Below are 22,337 nucleotides of genomic sequence, written 5' to 3' on the forward strand. Positions count from 1 at the left end.
AGGTATGCAGATTCCTGGACTTTGCAAACACAGGCACCCTAGATCAGATAGTGCATACACCCACTAATCTGGTACTCACAAATATAGGTGAAAGCTGCACCCCATCCAGTGTCCTGTCCTCTCAGATAATGTCAGATCACAAAGCAGTTTCCTTTGAAATAGAAATCAATTCTTCAACTGCAGTAAACCCTGTAATGGATGAAAAATATTCCAAGGCAAACTAAGTTTTTATTAAGTTATAATGTTGCAAAATTCCAAGCTCTTCCAAACCCACATAACACAGCAGCCTGTGTGGAATTGTTCACAGAAACTCTGTAAAACCATGTCAGTGGTAGAACGGAGGCTGCTGTACCTATTAGAAGTAAGCCCAGAGCAAACTGTAAAAGCACACCACCCTGGTGCAATCTAAAGTTAAACAAGTTGTACAACAAAAGAAAGACTCATAGCTAAAATTAGGAGTAGTAACACCCAAAAAGATAGCCCTCTCAGTTGTCTATTTAGTCTAATGAGAGAGTTAGTTAAGTCTAAGAAAGCCAATTTTGAGGTAAAGATAGCTTCCCAGGTCAAGGACAACCATAAGTTCTTCTTTAGTTATGCCAGCAGTCTCAAAGATAGGACACAACTGTTTGCTGAACTGGTGTAAATAGAACTGTGTTCATGGAGCCAGGAGATGTAACAAATCTACTGTCCAACAAATTCAGCCCCCTCTCTCCCCAGCCACCTCCCAGGAAATGCCATCTAACATAACTCCTCCAACTGTTAAAAGGGAGCAGATCCTAATTGCGTTCTCTAAGGCAAAGAACACCACTTTGATATGCCCCGATAATATCCCAGGGTGCCTTCTAAATAGCCTGAAATATGACCTGTCAAGGCTACCAGAATCACTATTCAGCTATAGCTTCCGAACAGGCTTTGTGCCACATGAATGGAGGACTGCATCAATCATCCCTCTGCACAAGGGCAGACCATCAACAAATCCTGGGAACTACAGACCCATTAGTCTAGTTTTGCAAAGCCATGGAAAGAATTATCGTGGAAATAATTAGTGAAGACATAGGAAACCTTCAGACACTGGACCCTATCCAGTTTGCTTTAGGTCATGTCTACTAAACCTGGTGGAAGACTTTGAGAAGGTCACCAAGGCAATGGATGAGTGCAGAATGGTGCTTACTGCCTACTTTGACCTGGTTAAGGCATTTAATACAGTACCCTACTTTGCGTTCTGAACAAAGTTATAGAATTAGACATAAATCCCTATGTAACATACTGAATAGCCAGCTGGCTCACAGGATCCAGGAAGTTAGGATTGGAGAAACAACCTCCACAAAGAGGCTGGTAACTAGCAGATTCCCTAAGGACTCTGTTCTGGGTCTGCTCTTCTTTGGTTTCTTCTTCTTGGAAAACAAGGCCAATGTCAAGGACCTTTGGCTGACCAAGTTTGCAGACAATTGCATACTAGGAGCAGCCCTAGAATCCCCCAAGATGGTAGCATCTTACGGAAAGGTCTGATGTGAACTAAGACTAAGTGACTGGTGCCAAATCATTGAATTGCACAGGTAAAAACCACACTCTTCAAAGCCAGGAACACAGCGTCAGTGGGACCTGACAACATCCCAGGCTGCATTCTACACGAACTGCAGAATTAACTGGTACCCCAGCTAAGCACCATGTTCAGTCATAGCCTCACCTCAGGCTTTGTGCCCACTGAATGGCGCACAGCAATGGTTATCCCACTCCACAAAGGGAGAGCCACCACAGACCCTGGGAACTACCACCCCATTAGCCTAACGAGCCTGGTCTGCAAGGCCATGGAACATATTATCATGGATCTTATACACAAAGACATTGGTAATCTCCAAACTCTGGACCCCACCCAGTTTGGGTTTGTAAAAGGCAGGTCATGTCTCCTAAACCTTATAGACTTCTTTGAAGCAGTCACCAAAGCCGTAGACGAGGGTAAGGTGGTTCACACTCCCTATCTAGATCTCACCAAGGCTTTTGACACCATTCCCCACTCTGGAATTACAGATAAACTCACTAAACTAGGTATAACTCCGTGTGTCACAAGATGGGTTGCCAACTGGCTCACTGACAAGAACCCACACTGTGAAAGTAGAAGACTCCAAATCCGATTTCAGACCAGTGACAAGTGGAGTACCACAGGGTTCAGTCCTGGGTCCTCTCTTGCTTGGTATCTACTTTTCTGAAGTACTGGCTAATATAGAAGGTCTTTGGCTAACAAAGTTCGCAGATGACTGCAAACTAGGAGCCATAATCGAAACTCCTAACGATGTGGACATCCTACAAAAGGGCCTCACAGAGACAGATGTCTGGTGTCAAAGCCATGGCCTCAAGCTCAATGCCAAAAACTGCATTGTCATCCCCTTTGGTAAAAACTCTGTACCCACGAACTACCACATAGCTGGTAGTCTACTTAACACCGAAAGTTTGATAAGAGACCTTGGGGCATAGGTGGAGAGTAGTCTCTCATTTGATAATCACATCGCCATGGTAGTCGGGAAATCCTTCTACGTAGCACACCTCACCTCATCACAAAAGGTTTCTCATCCAGGAAAAAAGAGGTCATTGTTCCCCTCTACTTGTCACTCATTAGACCCATTGTAGAGTACAACACCCCTTTTGGTATGTACCTCACAAGACATCTACAACAACTGGAAAGGCCGCAGAAATACCTCACAAAGAGGATTACTGGCCTCAAACAGATGCCCTACGCAGACCATCTCAAAAAACTCCAGCTTTACTCCTTCGCATATCGTCTACACAGAGGTGATCTCTGCCTAACATACAAAGCTATGTCAAACCCAGAGCTGTTGGACATGCTCCACTTAAAGAAATCCCAATCCCTCCGAGCTACACGCTCTAGGGACCTAAACCTTGTCACTACAATAAACAGAACATGCTGGAGGGATAGATTCCTGTCCCAGAGACTTCCTATACTCTGGAACAAACTACCTAACTATGTCAAATAAAGCTCCTCATTAGCACTCTTCAAGAAAAATCTTGATGATTGGATGGGAAATAGGAAATTCACCCCTGGATCACCTATGTGGCTCTGCTCTACACGGGCACAGGAAAATAGTTTTATTGGGTGGCGAAAGCCAGAGTACCTTTTTGGCTAGGCTTATATAGGCCCTAGGGCCAATAGCCTAGTACCTACCTATGAACTTATGAATTAAAATTAAATGCCAAGAAATGCATAATAGTATCTTTTTGGAAAGTTTGCAACTCTGGAGAAACTACTTTATCAGTAAAACACCCCTAAGAATAGACCCAGTAATTGGCGATTTGGGGGTGCATGTAGATTGGACAATGTCCAGGTTGCCAAGGTAGTAAGAAAGTCTCCCATATCACTCAACTTGTGAGTAAGGCTATGGCAGCTAGATCCAGAGAGGTCCTTGTGCCACTCTATTTGGCCCTCTTCAGATCCATCATTGAGTAAATACTTTGTTGTGTACCTGACATACATCAACTTGAATGTCTACAGAGGTTCCTCACAAAAACAATACAGGGCATAAACACAATGTCCTGTACAGATTGCCTCAAAGCCCTACCCCTATATTGTGTTTCCAAAAGACTGCTGAGAGGTGATCTGTGGCTGGCATCCATTCTTGGATCCCATTCTGATGGAACTTCTTCATTTCCTCAGAAAGAACAGCATCAGAACAGAGATTTAATGACCTAAACTTTGCTTACTCCTAAATAGGACATACTGGAGGGACATGTATCTACCTCAGAGAATTCCCATTCTCTGGAATAGATTTCCCATCCGTGTAAAGCAGAGCCCTTCCTTAACCGTATTCAAGTGTAACTCAGACTAGTGGATGGGAAAGCAAATATGTCTCTGATAGACAGACAGAGGCAACTATTTAATTGTGCCCTAGCTAACATAACCCTTTATCGCTAAGGCACAATAGCTTGTAGAATACATTGGGCTGCATGGTTATGTTTGTAAAGGCCTTAGTGGTCGTTAGCCTAGTGTAAATCTTTGAAATCATGGATGTACCCTGTTTATTTATGCTTATAATTACACCAAGTACTTGCAGATGTTTTTAGCTCTGCTTCTGATTTAGAGAGCATTGGAAATGGAATTCTCTGGATGTGGTCAAGGCATGAAGTATAGTGTCTTGGCTTTAACTTTTTTATCTTTACTTGTTTGACAGTTGTCGTCATTGTCATCTTCATTACCCTTTTTCTTATTTTTAGACTGGGTCTGGTGTCACATCAACATTAATCACAGTGACCAAAGCACCTAGAACCAGTGTGTACACCACAGAATGACTTGCCCTGGCACCTAAACAAACAAATTAAGTAAATGTACATATTTCAGTTTAACTCTGTAGGGGGGCAGGTCCAAAGATCTTTTTCGTCCATAATCTCAGATTATTTGAGCAAAAATGCAAGTATAAGACAGTATAATTAACAAAAAAAAAAAAAAAAATACAAAAAAAAAAAATGAATGTGATATGTGTAAGTAATTTAGACAAAACATGCAAATGGTAGGTATCTACAGTATTTTGCAATACTCGTATTAAAATTTGAACTGAATTGTTTTCCATTAATTAGTGTAAAATATTTTCATCTGAGCAAGTCTAATGTACAGTTGAGCAATACTTGGAGTGCAGCCATGTGTACAAATAGAGAGATTAGTAGAAGATTGAGGAAACAATATGTTAACCAGGATTGTGAAAGCATGTATAAATAATATTTTCACGATGACGTTCTTTTAGATTTTTCTTGAAGCCATCCAAAGCTTTCTGGGATATTATTTCTTTTGGAAGCTGATTTCATGTTACAGGGATAATTTTAATGCAGTTACTTCACCAAGTTTATCTGCATCACTTCTGTTTATCTGGAAATAAGCCCTAGCACTTGTGCTACAATTCTACTGAGTAGATTTTGTGTACGGATCTTTTAGCACGTTTACCAAAAATTCATACTTGTGCCCCTTCCCACTCAGACATTGCTAGGAATTTTCTTGTACACTTCAATTTTTCTATATGGCAGTATATTTCCATTTTCTCTTTATCTCCAACTGTCCACAGCTGCATGCTTTTACTTTTGTCGCATGACACTACAATAGCATCAGCTCTTGTATGCGTGTATTTATGTATTTATTTTTGTAATAAAAAATATTTTTATTAAATTATTACTTATATATGCAATAATACATTTATGTATCTGAAAATAAACCATATTGACACAGTCCCAGCTGCAAGCATTTTGTATCACAAACTCACAAACCATACTGACACAATCCTTGTTACAAACATTATTATACTTCATTTGTAATCTACCCAATCATTGTCAGTCAAACATTACATAGCTCATTCAAGTTAAACCTTCTTTTAAACCTCATTTCTCCCCCGTATGTATTGTTCCTACAATTCCCATTTTTTCCTATGTAATTTGCTCCTTCCCTTTTTTTTTTTTTTTTTAAAGATCCCAAGTCCAGTTATTTTATCTCTGTTACTATATTCACTACTTCTAGTACAGCTGGTTTAGACTTGATTTCCATTTTCTAGTAACTGCTTTTTTTGCCAGCCACCATAATTAGACTTAGCAAGGCCTTACTCTGTTTAGGCAGTTACGATTCTGTATCATAGTTCAGAAAAATAATTTCCCTAGTCACACCAATTCACTCACCTAGTATCTCCGACAGCGCAGCCTGCAGGTAATCTTTTTAAAATCTGCCAACTCATTACACTTATAGAAAATATTTCCCAATTACCTCTTTCTTCCCCATCACACCTCCAACATTTGCTGTATACCAAAGTCTACTTGGGGTATAAAAATATCTATGCAAACATTTCCAAGCAAAAATCGTAAATAGTTTTAAATTTTGTTGTATATTTGGGTGACATACATACATCCCCCATTGTTTCTTTGTGAATTGCTTTTCCAATCTGTCTTCCCAATCCTTTCTAACCACCTTGGATTGATTTCTTATAGTTATCATGCAGTATTTTATATGCTGGAATAATTATTATTAATTTTTTAATGGCAGTTTCTGTTCTTTATTCTACGAAAAACTCTACCAGTCCTGTTTTTTTTTTTGTTTAGGACCCCCCCCCCCATTTCTTTCTGTTTGCCTATACTCTGAGATCTATCCTTGATAGGAAAGGCAGTCTCTAACCTGTAGTCCAAATACATTCTTGGCATCTTCCCACTCTGTTACCTTTCTCTCTCTAGTTGTTTGCTCCCAATACCTTGGTTCCTTTGCCAGTTTTGTCCTATGAATTCTAGGCTCCTATTGTCTGTATCCCTAATTGCTGTCATCCCTGTTGGCATTTTCTCCTTTTTCCATTCCTGTGCTGGCTTAGTTCTTAGAATATTTTCTGCTACTTTATGAATGTAGCATTTTGTATGATTATTGTCCTCTTTAAAGGTCTGCATAAAAAATCGCAGTCTCTCCTTGTTTCTTGAGCTTTACCCACGTTTCTTCATTATCCCTTTCCACTTTGAATTATAGGTGGAGACATGAGAACCAGATACAGAATTGCTGCTAAGCATACATTTATTTTTTAGAAAATAGCCTTATAATATTTAGTATTCTTTTTCATTTACTTGCTTTCTTTTAAAACTTGGTACTAAATCAAGCTAAGGGCCTTAATCCAGTCATTCCCCCATGCAAGAATGACATGTATTTTTCTTTTGTCATGCTCTTGTAACAATGTTTTATTTTACACTACAATGCCTACATTTCGTAAAGCTGAACAAGGAGAAAAGAGAGAAGGGAGGAAAAAAAAACAGGAGCACCCTTTTACTGTAGTATCCCATTATACTTAAAAACAACTGAGAAAATCAGACACTATAAAAATGGTATTATTAAGAAAAACATTTGTATTACTTGCATTTAACTTTCTCCTACCTCATCCTCTGCCCCAAGTATTTTTCCGAACATTAGTGACATGAAGTATGTCATATACATTTGAGTCCCCCACAAGTCCATCAAAGTCGAGAAAGTTCAATATTTGCAGATTTTCTTGTTCTGTCATATTTTACAAATATAATTATTGCTTTTTAATCCCACATTTGTCAGTTTCCAAGTTACTGGTTTTATCACTGTTCATCTCTGTCTCCCAAATCCTTTCTCTGCTTCATTTCCACAGTACACTCAATTCTTCTAGTCATCTCTCATGATCCCTTCCTTCCTTCTCTCCAGCATTCTCTATTGAATCTTAGGAAAATGTGTCACTGGTACAGTCTCTGTGTGTTTTTTTTTATTGCCAGAAGAACAAGAAGCAGAATCTCCTTCTGTTTCACAGCTCACTTATTTGTTGGGCAAACTTTTGTGTTTCCTCCTTAGCATGTACTTCATCCGAAAATGATTTTGTCCCTCCAGGGAAGAATATTTTGAAGATAGCTAGGTAGAGCAGTTTGAATCTCACACCTGCTTTGACATTCCCTGAATAGTGGAATAAATGTACTCTCCTTCTGCCTGGTGTACAATGCGTAATCATTCTCCACAAACACTCTGTGTCTTACTTTTAGTACTTTGTCCTTCTGCCACAGTTTTGTCAGAATCTACAACTTCTGCTGGTGGTGGGATTGTATCCTTACTATTAAAGGTCTAAGTTGCTTTCTCATAGCCAGGTTTGGAGCATACACACAATGTGCCCTTTCAGTTAACAGCTCTTGCTGTGGTCTACCAATCCAATTGCTTATTTGTGCTTTCCTAAAATGAATACAGTCTTTTTCTTCCAGCTTCTCTGGCACAGTTGAAAATCTCAGGTTTTCCCTACATGCTGTGTCCTCTAAATCTGCTATTTTCATGAAACATCTTTTCTTAAGCAGTCTCGTATTCATCTAGCCTTTTCTTCATTTCGATCTCTGATTTTTGCAGTCTTGTTACCTCATCTGAAAATTTTTTTAAAGCCTCTTCCATTTCTTCCATCCTTTTGTTGTTTGAATTGCTATACTCCATCAGTGTTCTGTTTGTTTTAGCTAGGTCTGTATGCAGTTTTCTTACTTTCCTCTAGGTTACTGGAAGTCTCATCTGGAGCTTGCACTGCTTCTTGCTGAGCAGCTGCAGTACTTTTCCCAGTCAGTGTTTTTTTATCTTTTGCAGCTGATTTTCCTTCAGGTCCTCTATTTCTTTTTTTCTGTCATTGTGGCAGTGCACTTACTAGAAAGTTACTGAAATTTACCCAGAAACACAAAAGTCCACTGGCCTTCTCTGCTTTCACACTGGAGAGCTAGAATTAAGCTGTTAATCAATGTGTAACCATCTTGGAATTCCCCTTTTCATACAATTTTGAGCTGAGTGTTTGGTATGGTATTGGGTAATGGATTGGAAGAGGAAATTTCTTTTCATTTTCAGTATACTGGTTGTCCGTATTTACTGTTGATATAATGAGTTGATGGCACATTATGGATGAGGTTTATTGTGTCGATCATTCATTTATATAATATGTGTGGTTATAAGGGCATCTGTGTGTGTGTGTGTGTGTGTGTGTGTGTGTGTGTGTGTGTGTGTGTGTGTGTGTGTGTGTCAGTACTAAGTGGCCTGCAAAGACCTGTATTGTAGAATGGTGCTGATGCTTGTAGCCTTAGTCCTATGAATTACAGAAGATGGATCCTTGTTAAAGATGTAGTGCTTTGATAAGACTCCGTTTTCATTTCTGTTAATGTTGCTGAACCATGGGTATTTTGCGATACTTTGATACTTGTGTCCCCCCCTTTTTTACTGCTTTAAGATTTAAATGTTGAGTTTTTATCTTTATTAGAATTGTTTGTGTCTCAGTTTCATTCAGTATAATTACTTCAATTTTTTTATTTCCAGCGTATGGTAAACCTGTCTGAGCTGAATCCTTATATCCTGTGTTCCATCTGTAATGGTTATTTTATAGATGCTACAACCATCACAGAGTGCCTTCATACCTGTAAGTACTTGTGGATAAATTTATCTTATTGCATGTTAGGATTAGGAAAATATTTGTGCACAACACTTTAATGCCTGCATTGATTTTTATTGTTGTAATGTTGGCATGTTAATAGAAAAAAAATGTAGAGCGTTAAATTACTAGTGAGGAAAGGTAATGTTTTTTTCAGAAACTGAACTCTTAATTTTTTACAGTTGCTCTAACCTGGAGAAAAAGTTGTATTCCTTTTGTTGCATCAATGACTAATATTATAATAATATTTTTTTTGTTTTAAGAGGTAAGCTGTTATTTACTGATGAAGGGAACTCTTATGCAGAGTTGGGAATGTGAAAGATTTTTGGACAAATAAGTAGTTTTAGAATGAATTGACAGTTCCAGTAGTACCTTTTTAACATTGCTAATGATGTTTCTTCATTTCGCCTTGTCCTCGTGGTATATATGCACTGTTGCAGCAGATGAGAATTATTTTGAAGTTATAGATTCTTAGGTTCTTTGGTGAGTAGTAGGCTAGCTGACCTTGCTGGGCATTTTAAGCATAGCCAGTTTCCCTTTTTGTGCTCAGAATAACGTATCCCATTTGGTTATAGATTGGCCTTGCTTATCCTTTGGTTGATTATCGTTATGTTTTACTCCTAATGAGAATTACTGGGATCATACCATAGATAGTTTATGGGACCCATACATGGGATAAAGCATTTAGGAACTGCTCTGTCCATTAGTAGTACAGGGAGCAGCCCTGGGCAAATTTTCAGTTTTCCATCCAGAAATCTAAGTTGCAGTTGAAAGGGGGCAGGGATGAACTTTGTTTTATGGGGATGGTGAGTCTGTTCTACACAGCATTATCCTCTGTCCTTCCAAACTTTTTTGTTGATGTTGCAGAAGAGGTTTAGATCCCTAGACTGAGTATTTCTGATGTCATTTGACTTGCTGATGTGCAGTAAGTCCATCAGTAAGGGGTCAAAGGGGCCTTGTATGCCAGACACAGGTCACCTCTTAGCAGTCTGTAAGATGCACAGTCGCAGAGTATAATGACAGGGTTTGAGTCGGTCCACGTAGGACATGTTTAGGCCTTGTATCCTTTTTAATAAGGTATCTCTGTGGTCGTTGCATGTGTCTGGACTGGTACATGCTGAATGGGACATTATATTCAATGACTGGTCTAATGAGGGCTGTGTAAAGGGGACAGTGACATCCCTAGATCTAGACACAATCCCCTTGCTTATAAGCTGTGCAATATAGAACGACTTCCTTACAACAGTAGACACATGTTGGTCAAGGCTAGGTCAGTGTCCACGTAAATTCCCTCATCCAGAACAACTGGGTCAACTCTTAGGGATGTATTGTCAATGTGGTAGTTCCCTGTGGTAGATTACTTCCCAAAGGATACAATAATGCATTTTTGGTATTTAGTTTCAGTCCATGATTTTAGCACCAGTTATTTATTTGAGACAAACCTTCCTGCAGGATGGCTAAGTCATTTGGGGATTCAGTGACTGCTCCTAGCTTGCAGTCATTGGCATTTACTTCAGAAAAGTATATGCCAAGCATCAAAGGTCCCAGCACAGAGCCCTGAGGGACACTACTGGAGACTGGCCTATTTTTGGTGGTAACTTCCCCTATTTTGATTATACGCATCCTATCTGTGAGACATTTTGCAGTCCCGCAGGTGACATAGGGGTTTATTCCCAGTGTATTTTAGTTTGTAGATGTTACAGGGAAAAAAACGGTATGTTTTTTATGTTGCCTTCTCACAGACCCATATGTAGAGCAGCTGTGGCAATCATTTATTATGTGATTTGTCAAGTATTGTGTGATACTGCATGTATTGGGACTGCTTCTCATGTGGGGTTTCCCTGGCTTGGCTGTACAGTGTTTGTTTTGACTGCTGTAATACACTGCAGAAGTCATACAGGCCACTTCTTTATCCCAGCAAATGAGTTTGATTGCACAATGGATGGACTGTAGCTGCTTTGAGGAAAAATTTTGATCCTGGTTCATTAGTCTTTTGAAACCGACAATTTGGTAGCCAGTCTCTTCTCTAATCCGACCATTAGCTAGTGCTGAAGTGCTTCAGGGTTCTACAAACATTCCCACAATCACCTGAGAACCATCCCCTCTGATCTAGTTTATTGCCATCATCAGCAAGTAGCAGATTTCAGTTGCTGTGCCTTACAGCTAAGTGTTTTCTTTTGTAAAATTTGGGATACTTTCCACAGTATTTGATAAGTTTTCTTTAATGTTGCATAAACCTTTTTTTAATTGTGAAAAGTCTTATTTTATTGTTTATTAATTTAGTGCTTCAGAGCCTTGATGCTTAGGTGGCTGCTTAGTGTAATTATTTCATTTTATCTTAAGAATAGCTTATTATTTTGTGTGTGTGTGTGTGTGTGTGTGTGTGTGTGTGTGTGTGTGTGTGTGTGTGTTTTTTTTTATACTAGTAGTTATGGATAAAACTAAAAAAATATATATTAAGTGCGGATGTAAGCTACTGCCTCAGAATGCACAGAACCTGTGCATTGTTTAAGGTCATGACATTTCAAAATAGATTATTTTATTTGTAAGTGGTTTGATCCCCTGTATCTAGTTACCTGTCTGTAGTTGACAAAAAATTATTATAAAAAATAGTTTTTCAGCTGAACCATAAGACAAATCAGAGAAGAAGAAAAAAGTCCAAAAAGGGCAGGGCTGATAAAGAGGGCTCACTCACCCTCTTCCCCTAAGTTAGTCAAAAGTGATGCTGATCCCTTGGTACCAACACGGAAATGTCTGGTCATGGAAACTGTAGTCATCAGGGACAAGTTCCTTCTAAGTTCCCTACTGAGTCAGGCAGCAAGCATTCTTCCTAAAGAGAGAGAAGCCATTTTGTTTCAGAAAACTGTGGCCCAGCCCTCTGGAAAAGTGTTTTATTATACCCCTACACAAAGGGGTGCACATATCAGAATTCACTTGCTCTAGATATATATTTATTTTATGTTTGCTGACTGGGGAAGACTGTCTGGGGACAAAAAGCCCCCTTTTCAGCAAATGCCGGGAGTGAAAAGCTCCAGGAATACAAAATATCAAAAGTACAAAGAAATATAGCACTTTTTTTTTTAATATAAAGGCACATAGTACAAAGTATATTAAAGTACAGTATAGCATGATATTCAAAGATGCAAAGGTTAAAAAAATTGGCAGTACAGAATAACACCAAAAAATATGTACGTATGTTTGTGTGGATCTACTTTTATATGTTCGACAGTTCAAAATGCCAAACTTCATATGACAGACATTTGAAATGTCGAACATACGAAAAACAAAAGTAAAAAACAACAAACACTTACCTAAACACTGCTAGCAGGGGGGGTAAGCCCCCCTGCACCCCCCGTGGGGTGCTCCGCTCCCACACCCCCTGCACCCCCCATGGGGTGCTCCGCCTCCACACCCCCCGTAACTTAAATATACCAACTCCGAGGTCACACTACAGTGCAGGAATGGAAATCTTTCCATTCCACACTGTACGGAGATAACAGTTCCGCATTGTCAACATTTCAAATGTCGATCATATGGTCTTGGCCATATGAATTTCGGCATTTTGAATTGTCGACATTGTGAAGGGAACCCGTTTGTGTGTATCTCTCTCTATGTATGTATGTATGTATGTGTGTATATATATATATATATATATATAATATATATATATAATGTGTATACATATACATACACACACACACGTGTGTATGTTTATTATTAGGGTGAGTTTATGGACATTGTCAGCTTAGCAGTGTAAGAAAATGTAGAAGTAACATAAGAGGTTACATACAGAAATCCAGCATTTTATGCGATCAAGTACTAATTAAAAATGTTCAAATGGAGATGTGATTATTTGTTAATGAGACAAAAACTTTGTAGTTTGCTAGTAACAAGACAAAGGTTTTATAGTATGAAAAAACACGGTTCAGGGTATAGTAAGTTAGAAAGGTAAGCTTTTGCAAGGAAGTGAGATTTATGGGAGAAGAACTAGACCAGGGGTGTCCAACCTTTTGGCTTGCTGGGGCCGCATTGAGTGAATAGAAATTGTCTTAGGGCCGCATATAAAATATATCATATAGTTAACTCATTCGCTGCCACGGGCGACCAAAGTCAACCTCCTGGCTGTAATGTAGGTGCATTTGAACAATGAATAAATGTAATAAAGGCCTAATATTTGCCTTAAAATTCAAATTTTCTAATCTAACAGTTAACTCTAACATCTTAGTGTATGTATGTATGTATATATATATATATATATATATATATATATATATATATATTTTTTTTTTTTTTTTTTACAAATAAACAGATATTCACTACAGCACTAGCATTTCTCACTGGGACACTGGGAAAACCACTCCAGCAGTCCAGCTACATAAAATGTCAACATTAGCAGACCTACAATACTATAATCCACAAAAATAAGCCAATAAAGGTGCAATAAAGTAAATAATTCACATTACTGAATTAATAAAACAATTCTAAATAAGCTACAAGAGGATCTCATCGAAACAAATGACTGGTGCCAGAAACATAGCCTCAAGCTAAATGCCAAAAATACATCATCATCCCCTTTGGGGAGAGTGATGTCCCCACAAATTATCACATTAATAACAATGTTGTAAGCACGCAGTCAGTCATGAAGTGCTTGGGCACTCAGGTTGATAGAAACCTGACTTTTGACCACCATGTTGTCTCTGTTGTACAGAAAGCTTTTTACATGGCCCACCTCATTAGTAAGAGTATCATTCAGGGACAAAGTGGTCATAACATCCCTGTATTCTTCCTTTATAAGATCCATTACTGAGTGCAGAGCCCCTTTTGGCATGTGCTTCAGAAAAACACCCTGCCAAAAGAAAGACTACAACCATTTCTGAAAAAAAAGGTCAAAGGACTAAGTTCACTTAGTTATCCAAACAGACTAAAAAGCTTCTTGCTTTCCTCTCTCTCTCTTACTGGCCCCTATAAATTTCATCATTGGCTTGCTTTCCAGGCTAAGAAAGATCCTGCCTGAAGAGACTTCCTCCACCTGAGAAATACTGGTTATACTTGAAACGCTCACTGCAAAGACCACAGCCTTCACTGCAACATAAACAAACTGCTCTGTATGGACAGGTTCTTGATACAAAACCTTCAGCTACTATAAAAAGCTCCTCTCATTATCAAAAATGTAGTTCAACAACACGACAACTGAATGTATAGCCATAAATATACTCCTTGAGTAAGTAGCATAGCCTTCATCATACCGGATGAAAAATCCACATACTAAACTTTCCTAGCTGGATGACTAAAATCTAATATTGGTTACTCAAGTCTACTTGCCCAAGAAGAGGGGCCTGTTTAACTAAGAATTCCATTTACAAAAATATATTCAGTATACATATTAAGTCTCTCTCTTTCACACGCTCACAAAAGGAGCCCCTACTTCTAAAATACGCAACCTTAGTAATCACATGGCACACATTCACTGAAAGAAATTGTCTGAAAGTAAAAATATCTGAAAAAAAATCATACTAGAGGTGGACTCATCCATCCAACTTCCCACCACCAAAAGGACCATCAATAAATTAGCAAACAACTGCTCAGCAAAAAGTAAATCAATAAGAAATCCATAAAGTCTCTAAGATCATACTACATACTGGAGTAAACATACAACTTCCCTCCAATCTAAAGCCATTTGACAGACAGACATTTTAATTTCTGCAGAAGTTATTCACAGACTGACAGTTTACTGAGCTGTCACATTAGCACTCTATGCTTATGTCTGAACCAATGAAGCATACTTGTCAATTCCAAAAGAATTAAAGTAGCTTAATAAGAAGGTTATTTGCAAGGTTACATGGCAGTTTATATTGGAAATAATCAAAGATATCAAAAAGGCTCTGTTTCTCGTATTTATGCTGAAAAGTCTTCCAAGGTAAATACAACCTTTTGATTTAGCATGGAACCCTACCTCTCAACCTTAGAGCAAGAAATCTGGAGAAAGAAAAAAATAAAAGTGGGACAGGCCCAAAAACAGTTATGCATCACAGACACCATTGAAACAACTGTAGCTGCAAACATTATACATCACTTATAATCTTTCTATCCCATCATTGTCAGTTAAGCATTATATGGCTCATTCAATCATGCCTTCTTTTCCAACAAAGAAAACCATGCTTTGAAAATTGCATCCACATCCTGCAACTTCCTACCTGCAAACAACAACAGAGCTTTCACTGAATCTAGGGCTGCTTATTTCCCCAGAAATGACAGCTCTCCCTAATTAAGTCTAATGGTATACAATCTACCAGGATCTGGACTACCTGAAATAAATTAAATTATGACCTGCAAATTGCAAGTGCACTTTGTTTAATTAAACTATATTTCTAAGCCCACTTACTGTATTTTTTTCACTTAACATCTCAATATCCATTTCCAGGTCACTTTACAAGACATTGGCAATGGTAGACTTGGCATCCTCCAGATCCCTACGGGACCACACTCACACTGCTAGTATTGTCCATTAAATATAAGTATCCATCCACTGCAAATGACAAGAAGCTATGTCTTAAACAAAATCTACTTTTGGCATGCCTAGTACCCAAGTATCAGGTTTTGAAACAAAGAAACATATTCCACAGTCTGTAACACACATACACACTAAAACCCTCAACATTTAAAAAATGACATTGTGCCCCCCTGATTTGCCAGTATTGATGATCCACCAAAGCTGTACTTACTGTTGTCCAATCTGCCACTGCTTAGAACTCATCAATGACAAAACAGTATTGGTTACTTTTTTTGTTTGTCAGAAAAAACAATCCAACTTTATATGCTACATTCCCACAAAGTCAATCCACTAATAACCCATTAACCCTAGGCTGCTGCCTCATTCTTACTCCCTGGAACTGCATTACCTTGGATGACCAATTTTATTTCCTAAGCAAAAGACACAAATTGGAAAATGAAGCGAAAATCCATGCAGTTGAGAGGTATGATTTCATATTCAATACAACACTCTCTCTGTCAGGAAAGCCACAATTTAATGAAAGTGTACTTTTAATGTACGATATATTTGTGAGCTAACTTATTTGTGTTCAGTAGGTAGACTGATCGTCGTTAGCCTCTTTGTACATGTGTCTCTCTCTGTCATGCATACATACACACACACTTCTTTCACATGCACATACATTCTGCTTTTATGCATGTTACTCACTCATTTACTCCCTCTGTACTTACCTATTAACACAGGTAAGTGCTGTCCCTTTCAAAGGCAATGACGGCAAATCCATACACGAGTCCCTCTTCAGCGAGAACACACACACACGCACTGATTCTTTGGCATGAAATAATGGCGGGAACACACAGATCCTTCTTTGGCACAAAAAAATCAAAACTAGAATGGTGCTTTGGTGCATGCGCACACCAGCGGAGTTATAGGTCACGGGCGTGAAAAACACAAAACAAAAAAAGTGTTTTGGGGCATGCGTATATTGATGCTGCAGTTAGCGGTTGGGGGCCGCATGGAAGAGCTCTGAGGGCCGCATGCGGCCCACGAGCCGCAGGTTGGACACCTCTAAACTAGACATTGCCTGAAAAAGGAGAAATGTTCCGTAGAGGAATGAGATTTATGAAAAGAAACAAAAAACAGACAGGTAGGAGAATATAAGGTTTTAAGAGGGCAGGGGGTTTGGGGTAAGGAGTGTGAGGATAGATAGAGGTAGGGATTAAGATGCTAATTCAACCTGGTGTTGACAGGTTCATAGCTAGGACGATCTGAGATGATCACTTAGCATGATTTTGAAATATGCACTTGTCACGGTGTCTTAAGAGCTGAAAAAAGTCTATTCCAGACTTTAGATAATAGAGCTTGAGTAAAGTGAGGTTCCAGATGAATTACAAGCTTTGGTGATGATGATGATGATGATGATGGGGAGTTGGTCTTTGGAAGTGAGGGGATTTAGTAGGTTAGCATTTTTGGATTATTCCCTTTATGGGAGGGAATTTGAGGTTACTTATTAGTTTATATATTATTACCAGTTCGTTATAGTGGAGTTGGTGAGGTAGTTCTGTCCAATTTAGTTTTTTTAAGGCATGTCAGTGATGTGTTCTACTTGAGGTATTTGCTGCAAAACATTCCCTTGTATGGTAACATTGTTCTATCTTATTTTTTATGGTAATATGTCAGTTTTGTAGAGCGTGGGGAGGCATATAGCAGGGTTGGTAGGATGAAGTGCTTGCTATGGTTTGTCTAGCCCTTTCAGGTAATAATTGTTTTATGCTATATAGGAGGCCCAATTTTTTTTTTTTTTTTTTTTTTTTTTTTTTTTTTTATGACACTTTGGAAATGTAGGTCAAACTTCAGATTGTTATTGATTGGTAATCCTCAGTAATTTTGTACTGGCAACCTGTTCTGTTGGGGTGTTGTCAGATGAGGTAATTCTGATATGTGATTTACTTTCAGGGTATGTTTTGGGAGAAAAGCTTTTTTTTTTTTTTTGTCGTTTAAAAGTAATTATGAGTCTTGTAATCAAAATTTCTATGGAATTGAATGATTCTTGTGTTATGTTGTTGTGTTGCTGCATAACTTAGTGTAGAATCATTTGCATACTGTATGAGAGTTGCATGTTTGATGGCAGTACACAAGTCATTAGTAAATACATTAAAGCAGTGGTCCAGGAATGTAGCCCTGCAGAAGTCTTAAATAAATGGGTAAGAAGGAAGAGTATTCGTTCTGCCCGTCTGGTAATGATTAGATAGGTAGCTATTAACTCTATGCACTTGGTCTCTCCCACATCTCCCTCTCTTGGTGTATGTAATAATTATGGGAGACTGTCGAATGCTTTTGACAGGTCTAAAAGTAAGAAAAATACAATTAAGCATAGAAATTCTGGTAAACCAATATCTGCAAAGTGTATTAGGGGAGTGATGATCTGATAGAATGACACTATGGAAATAGTGTTCACTTTGTTGTGAGTATCCAGTCCAAGGTGGAGGCTTTGTAGGTGTAGGGTTTGTTGTGTCTAGTTGGAGTAGTAATGAGTTGGGAGAAACCATAAAGGTTGATGTTTGTGTTGGGGGCCTAATTGTTATTCATGTCTCCGAGAATGATGGTTTCATGGGGTATTTTAGATGATACCAAAGGTAGGATGTCCTTTGTAGTATTGATATTGTTTTCTGGGAGTATATAAATGGCAATGACAGAAATAGTTTTCTAAGCATTTAGCTTGAGAGAGGTGAAAAGTATTTCTGCATTGTTGAATGTGGGGTTCTTTTTTAGATAGAGCAATAAGTTAGGAGTTGAGTACATGATTGCTGTTCCTCCAGCTTTTCTTAGTTTACATTTAGCACATAGGATATGGTATCCTGGTGGGGTGATTTCTTTGTGAATTATTTCTGGTTTTAGTAAGGTCTCGGTTATTGCTAGTAATAAGGGTTGTGGTTGGCTATAAAGACATGCAGTTGGTTGGCTATAAAGACATGCAGTTCTGTTGATTTGTTGCAAACACTTCTTAGATTAATGTTTATGAAGTTTAGAGTAGGTTTAGTTGATTCAGTGGAATGGGTTATTAGGGTTTAGTAGATACAGTGAAATGGAGTATTACAAGTGGAAAGGTGTGTAGGTGTTACAGAGCTGGAGGGACCTGCGTTGGGATGTATGTTAACACAAAGCTGCAGAGTGGGTGACATTTAGTGGTATATAGAATAATGTTAGTCTTGTTTTTTGTTTTTACAATAGTTTTTTAGGTATGGTTTTAGGCATTTCATTTCTTTGATGTATGAGTGTTTGAATATGTGAAGGTAGGAGATGTTATAAATTGTACGTTATAGTAAAAGTGGCTCTGTTGTTGTTGGCTTTATAGGTCGGTTATAAGATGTGATTTGTCTTTAGAGGTATTTGATAGTTGGTTAGGCAAGCTAACATAAGGAAGTGGTTGTTAACAGTGTATGGAGCATTGTGGTTGTATTATATTTGTAGCTAGGGGATGTATTAGAGAGATTCTATTTTATTTATTTTTTGTTTGGTAGAAAGATTGTGTTTGTTAGTAATTTTAGTGTTGGGAACAGTGAAGTAGGGTGCAGTGGAAGTGGGTGAATAAAAATGTGGTAGAGGGTTGTTGGGATGAAATTTATGCTGGGGATGCATGAAGGTAGAATAAATATCTGGGAAAGGTAGTGATAGGTGAGAGTAATAGGAAATTTGGAAAGAGTTCGTACTTCTGGATTTGGTGATTGAGTGGGTGGAGTTTGTGGATAGTATACATTTTAGATGATGTGGGTTGGGTGGGAATTGAGGGTAAGGTAGGTTTGGGAAGCAGAGTGAGCTTGAGCATAAGCAAGGGTGAATGGAGCAGGTTGTCCTTGCAGGCATATGTGTATTTTGCTTTGCTTTACTGTGCAATCTGTAAGACAGAAAAAATTAAGAAAGGGTACTAATAATCTGAGGGAAATAATTTAAGTAAGTAATAGAAAGTTGAGTTGGGACAAATATTTGATGCAGTGGCTGTACACTTGGAGAATTTATTATTATAAAGTATATCTAACTTGGTGGTCTGCTTCAATTTCACATGCAGTGATAATATAATTGAAGGAGGATTGTGAAAAGCAGCAGCATACACTAATTTGGATTAGCAGCAGGGAAAGCCAAGTTTCAGTATGCTAGCATTCTCGTTCAAGGTTTGGTCTTTTCACCCAATAGCACGGAGTTCTGGATGTTGTTACTACAGTGGCTTCTTTTTGATTTAAAGTGGGAAACATTCAAAGTAAAGGCACTATTATGAAGAAAGCAGAAAAATAGTGAAGGGGAACTATTAGTTAGAGGTGTGACATGTTTTTCTGTAGTCTAATTGCCGTTTTATTATGGCAGAGATTAAGTTATGAAGCCCAACCCAAAAGTGCGCTCTGGAAAGAGGGAAATACAGAGCAGCAGATTTGAGTTGAGTAAGCTTCCTCAAACTATCTGACCAGCCTAAAAATATATCGGTGGCTCATTCCCTAATGTTGTTGTTTTCTTCTTCTTGTTGTTGTTCTTGTTTTTGTTCTTGTTGTTGTTGTTCTTGTTTTTGTTCTTCTTGTTCTTGTTCTTCTTCCGGCTTTTCCCGGTTAGGGGTTGCCACAGCGGAACTCTGGTCCGCTAATGATTGGCAGTAGATTTTTACGGTGCTGAGGTGCCAGCTCGACGCCCAACCTTCAACGAAGGCATGCTTATTTACACATGTCTTTCGAATGCCACTCTACCATGGGGAGGACATGCAGACTCCACACACAAGGCGCTCCAGCCGAGAATCGAACGAGATAACCTCTTGCTGTGAGGCGACAACGCTATCGCTGCACCACCGCGGCTTGGGTGATTCCTTAATGTTTAGTGTAATTCATACATCAACATTTATGGTTTAAAACAAGCTGTTATGGGTAAGAATATTACAAAAACTTTACTACATAAGCAGGTTTGCAATAGTTTTCAGTCACTCTATGAAAACAGTAGCTTTAACAGATTTCAAAACAAAGAATGCTTGTTACTTAATCTACTGTTGTATGAGACTGGGGGGGTCCCATCTTTTATAAAAAAACTGTTTGTGGTGGTAATATGAGCATCAGTTTTAGTAGTTCGCTTACTATGGTGTTAGATTGCTGTGGTAGTTAGGGATAGTAATACCATAAGGTCTACTGAAATATTATCCAGCAGGCAGTACAAATATTTTTAAATATCTTTAAGCAGTTCTACGTAGCAGTCTGTATGCGGGCTTACTCGCATTGCTTATATTCCGCTTTCAGTGTCTGTTATTTCAAAGAGCCTCTGCCATGCGTTTAACAAGTACCGATTAGTTCAGGTGAACTGAGATGAGTAAAATGCATTCCATAGTAGTTTGCAATTCTGCCTGTGTTCACTTAAATTCTAGAGCTAAAAGTCAGCAAGGGATACGTCTACAGTGATTTTTAAGATAGACATTTGCACACAAATTCACTGATCCAAAACTTACTAATATTCATTGCATATCTCATCAGTCTGATCTATGTACATCTAACATCATCAGAATTGTATAATAGATATAGCTATATATTAAAAAACACTGAAGATGCTTTCTTACTGTGGTCTTTTGAAGCAGGGTACCAGTTTAGATAAATCCTAGGGAGTGTGTGATTTAAAAATGGTGCTGGACCCTTTACTGGTGATCAGTGTGCTAATTCTAAGAGCATACAGGAAGTGAGATTGTAAAAGGGGAAGTAGAACAACCTAGGCATTTGAACAGCGCAGCAAAAAAAATCTAAAAGGCAGAGAGAGAAAATTAAGAAATGGTGCCAGTAAACAGGGGGAAATAATTCAAGTAAGTAACAGCAAACTGAGATGGGACAAAAACACTTAATGTAGTGTTGTAGCTGTCTTAATATCTCCATCAAAAATCCTGGAAAAATATATCCATTTACATTTTTTTAAAATATCTCCTCAATGATCTCTTCTCCGACACCCAACATTTTTTTGTCCCAAACATGTCAGAACCACCCTTCTCAGTTGCATACACCATAAACCATAGGAGAAATTCTGGGCACTTTGGTATCATGTAATTTCCTTGACTTGTCAAAAACATTTGACAGTTTTTCACCAAAATTTTCTTACAGAACTTTCATCCCACAGTCTCACCCAGTCAGCCATGTCATGATTCCATAGCTATCTCAAAACTGACAACAAGAAGTAAAATGGCTCTAAGAGTTTTCACCCTTCCTGTCTGTTTCCATTGGAGTCCCACAGGGTTTAGAGCTTGTCCCCTTCTTAATTCAACATCTTTATAAATAAACTTAACACATTTTCCAAGGACACAACCATACTGCAGTATACAGATGACAACAATCTCTCATCTGCTGAGCTCCAACCCTCTCAAAACTTAATTACTTCATCTAAGACACCTTATCATCCATTGTAACAGGGCTAAGAAAGTCTCACTTCTTTTTCCGAAAATAACCCCAGAGTAGAAGCAACACAGTAGTCAAAGCTACTGAGTCGCAACTGATACATCTAAAATTTGATCTAAACATTCTCGGTGTTAGAAAAACACCAGAAACGTGGTTATTTATTATCCTTTGCTGGCTGGGTTGGTCCCATTAGGGTAATGGATTCTGTTCAGGGGAAACATGAGGTGGTGTTAATACTACTAGAGGAAATTTAGCTAGGGCATCAGGGAAACTTCCCCTGCTCTTTCTGATAGGTGACATGGGATCTTTTCCATCCAACAGAGCTACTGCCAACTCAAGCAGATTGGTTTTTGGTTTATTGTCTCATCTGAAGGATGAAACACTTAGGAGTGCAGCACCCCATTGTGTTGTACTACAATGTCAGCGGTTCACTTGCTTGGTGCAGGAATGGAACCCACAGCCTGTTGCTCCAAAGAAATGTATACATAAGTAAACACGGTCTCTTATGTCTCCAGACTTTGGAACTCGCTG

At 38.5% G+C, this 22,337-nt stretch overlaps 1 protein-coding gene across 2 annotated transcripts in view; it reads left to right on the forward strand.

The window, feature by feature from the left end:
* The window catches only part of PCGF6 (polycomb group ring finger 6), a 362,217-nt gene that overhangs the window by 23,256 nt on the left and 316,624 nt on the right, over positions 1-22,337 (forward strand). For both annotated transcript variants that reach the window (XM_044056567.1, XM_044056568.1), the window contains exon 2: positions 8,804-8,903. In XM_044056567.1, coding sequence (XP_043912502.1) covers positions 8,804-8,903 — 100 coding nt within the window. The remainder of the gene's footprint in view (positions 1-8,803; positions 8,904-22,337) is intronic.

This window comes from Protopterus annectens, chromosome 14.part0 (assembly GCF_019279795.1).
Source record: "Protopterus annectens isolate FY-2018-M chromosome 14.part0, PAN1.0, whole genome shotgun sequence".
NCBI lineage: Eukaryota > Metazoa > Chordata > Ceratodontiformes > Protopteridae > Protopterus > Protopterus annectens.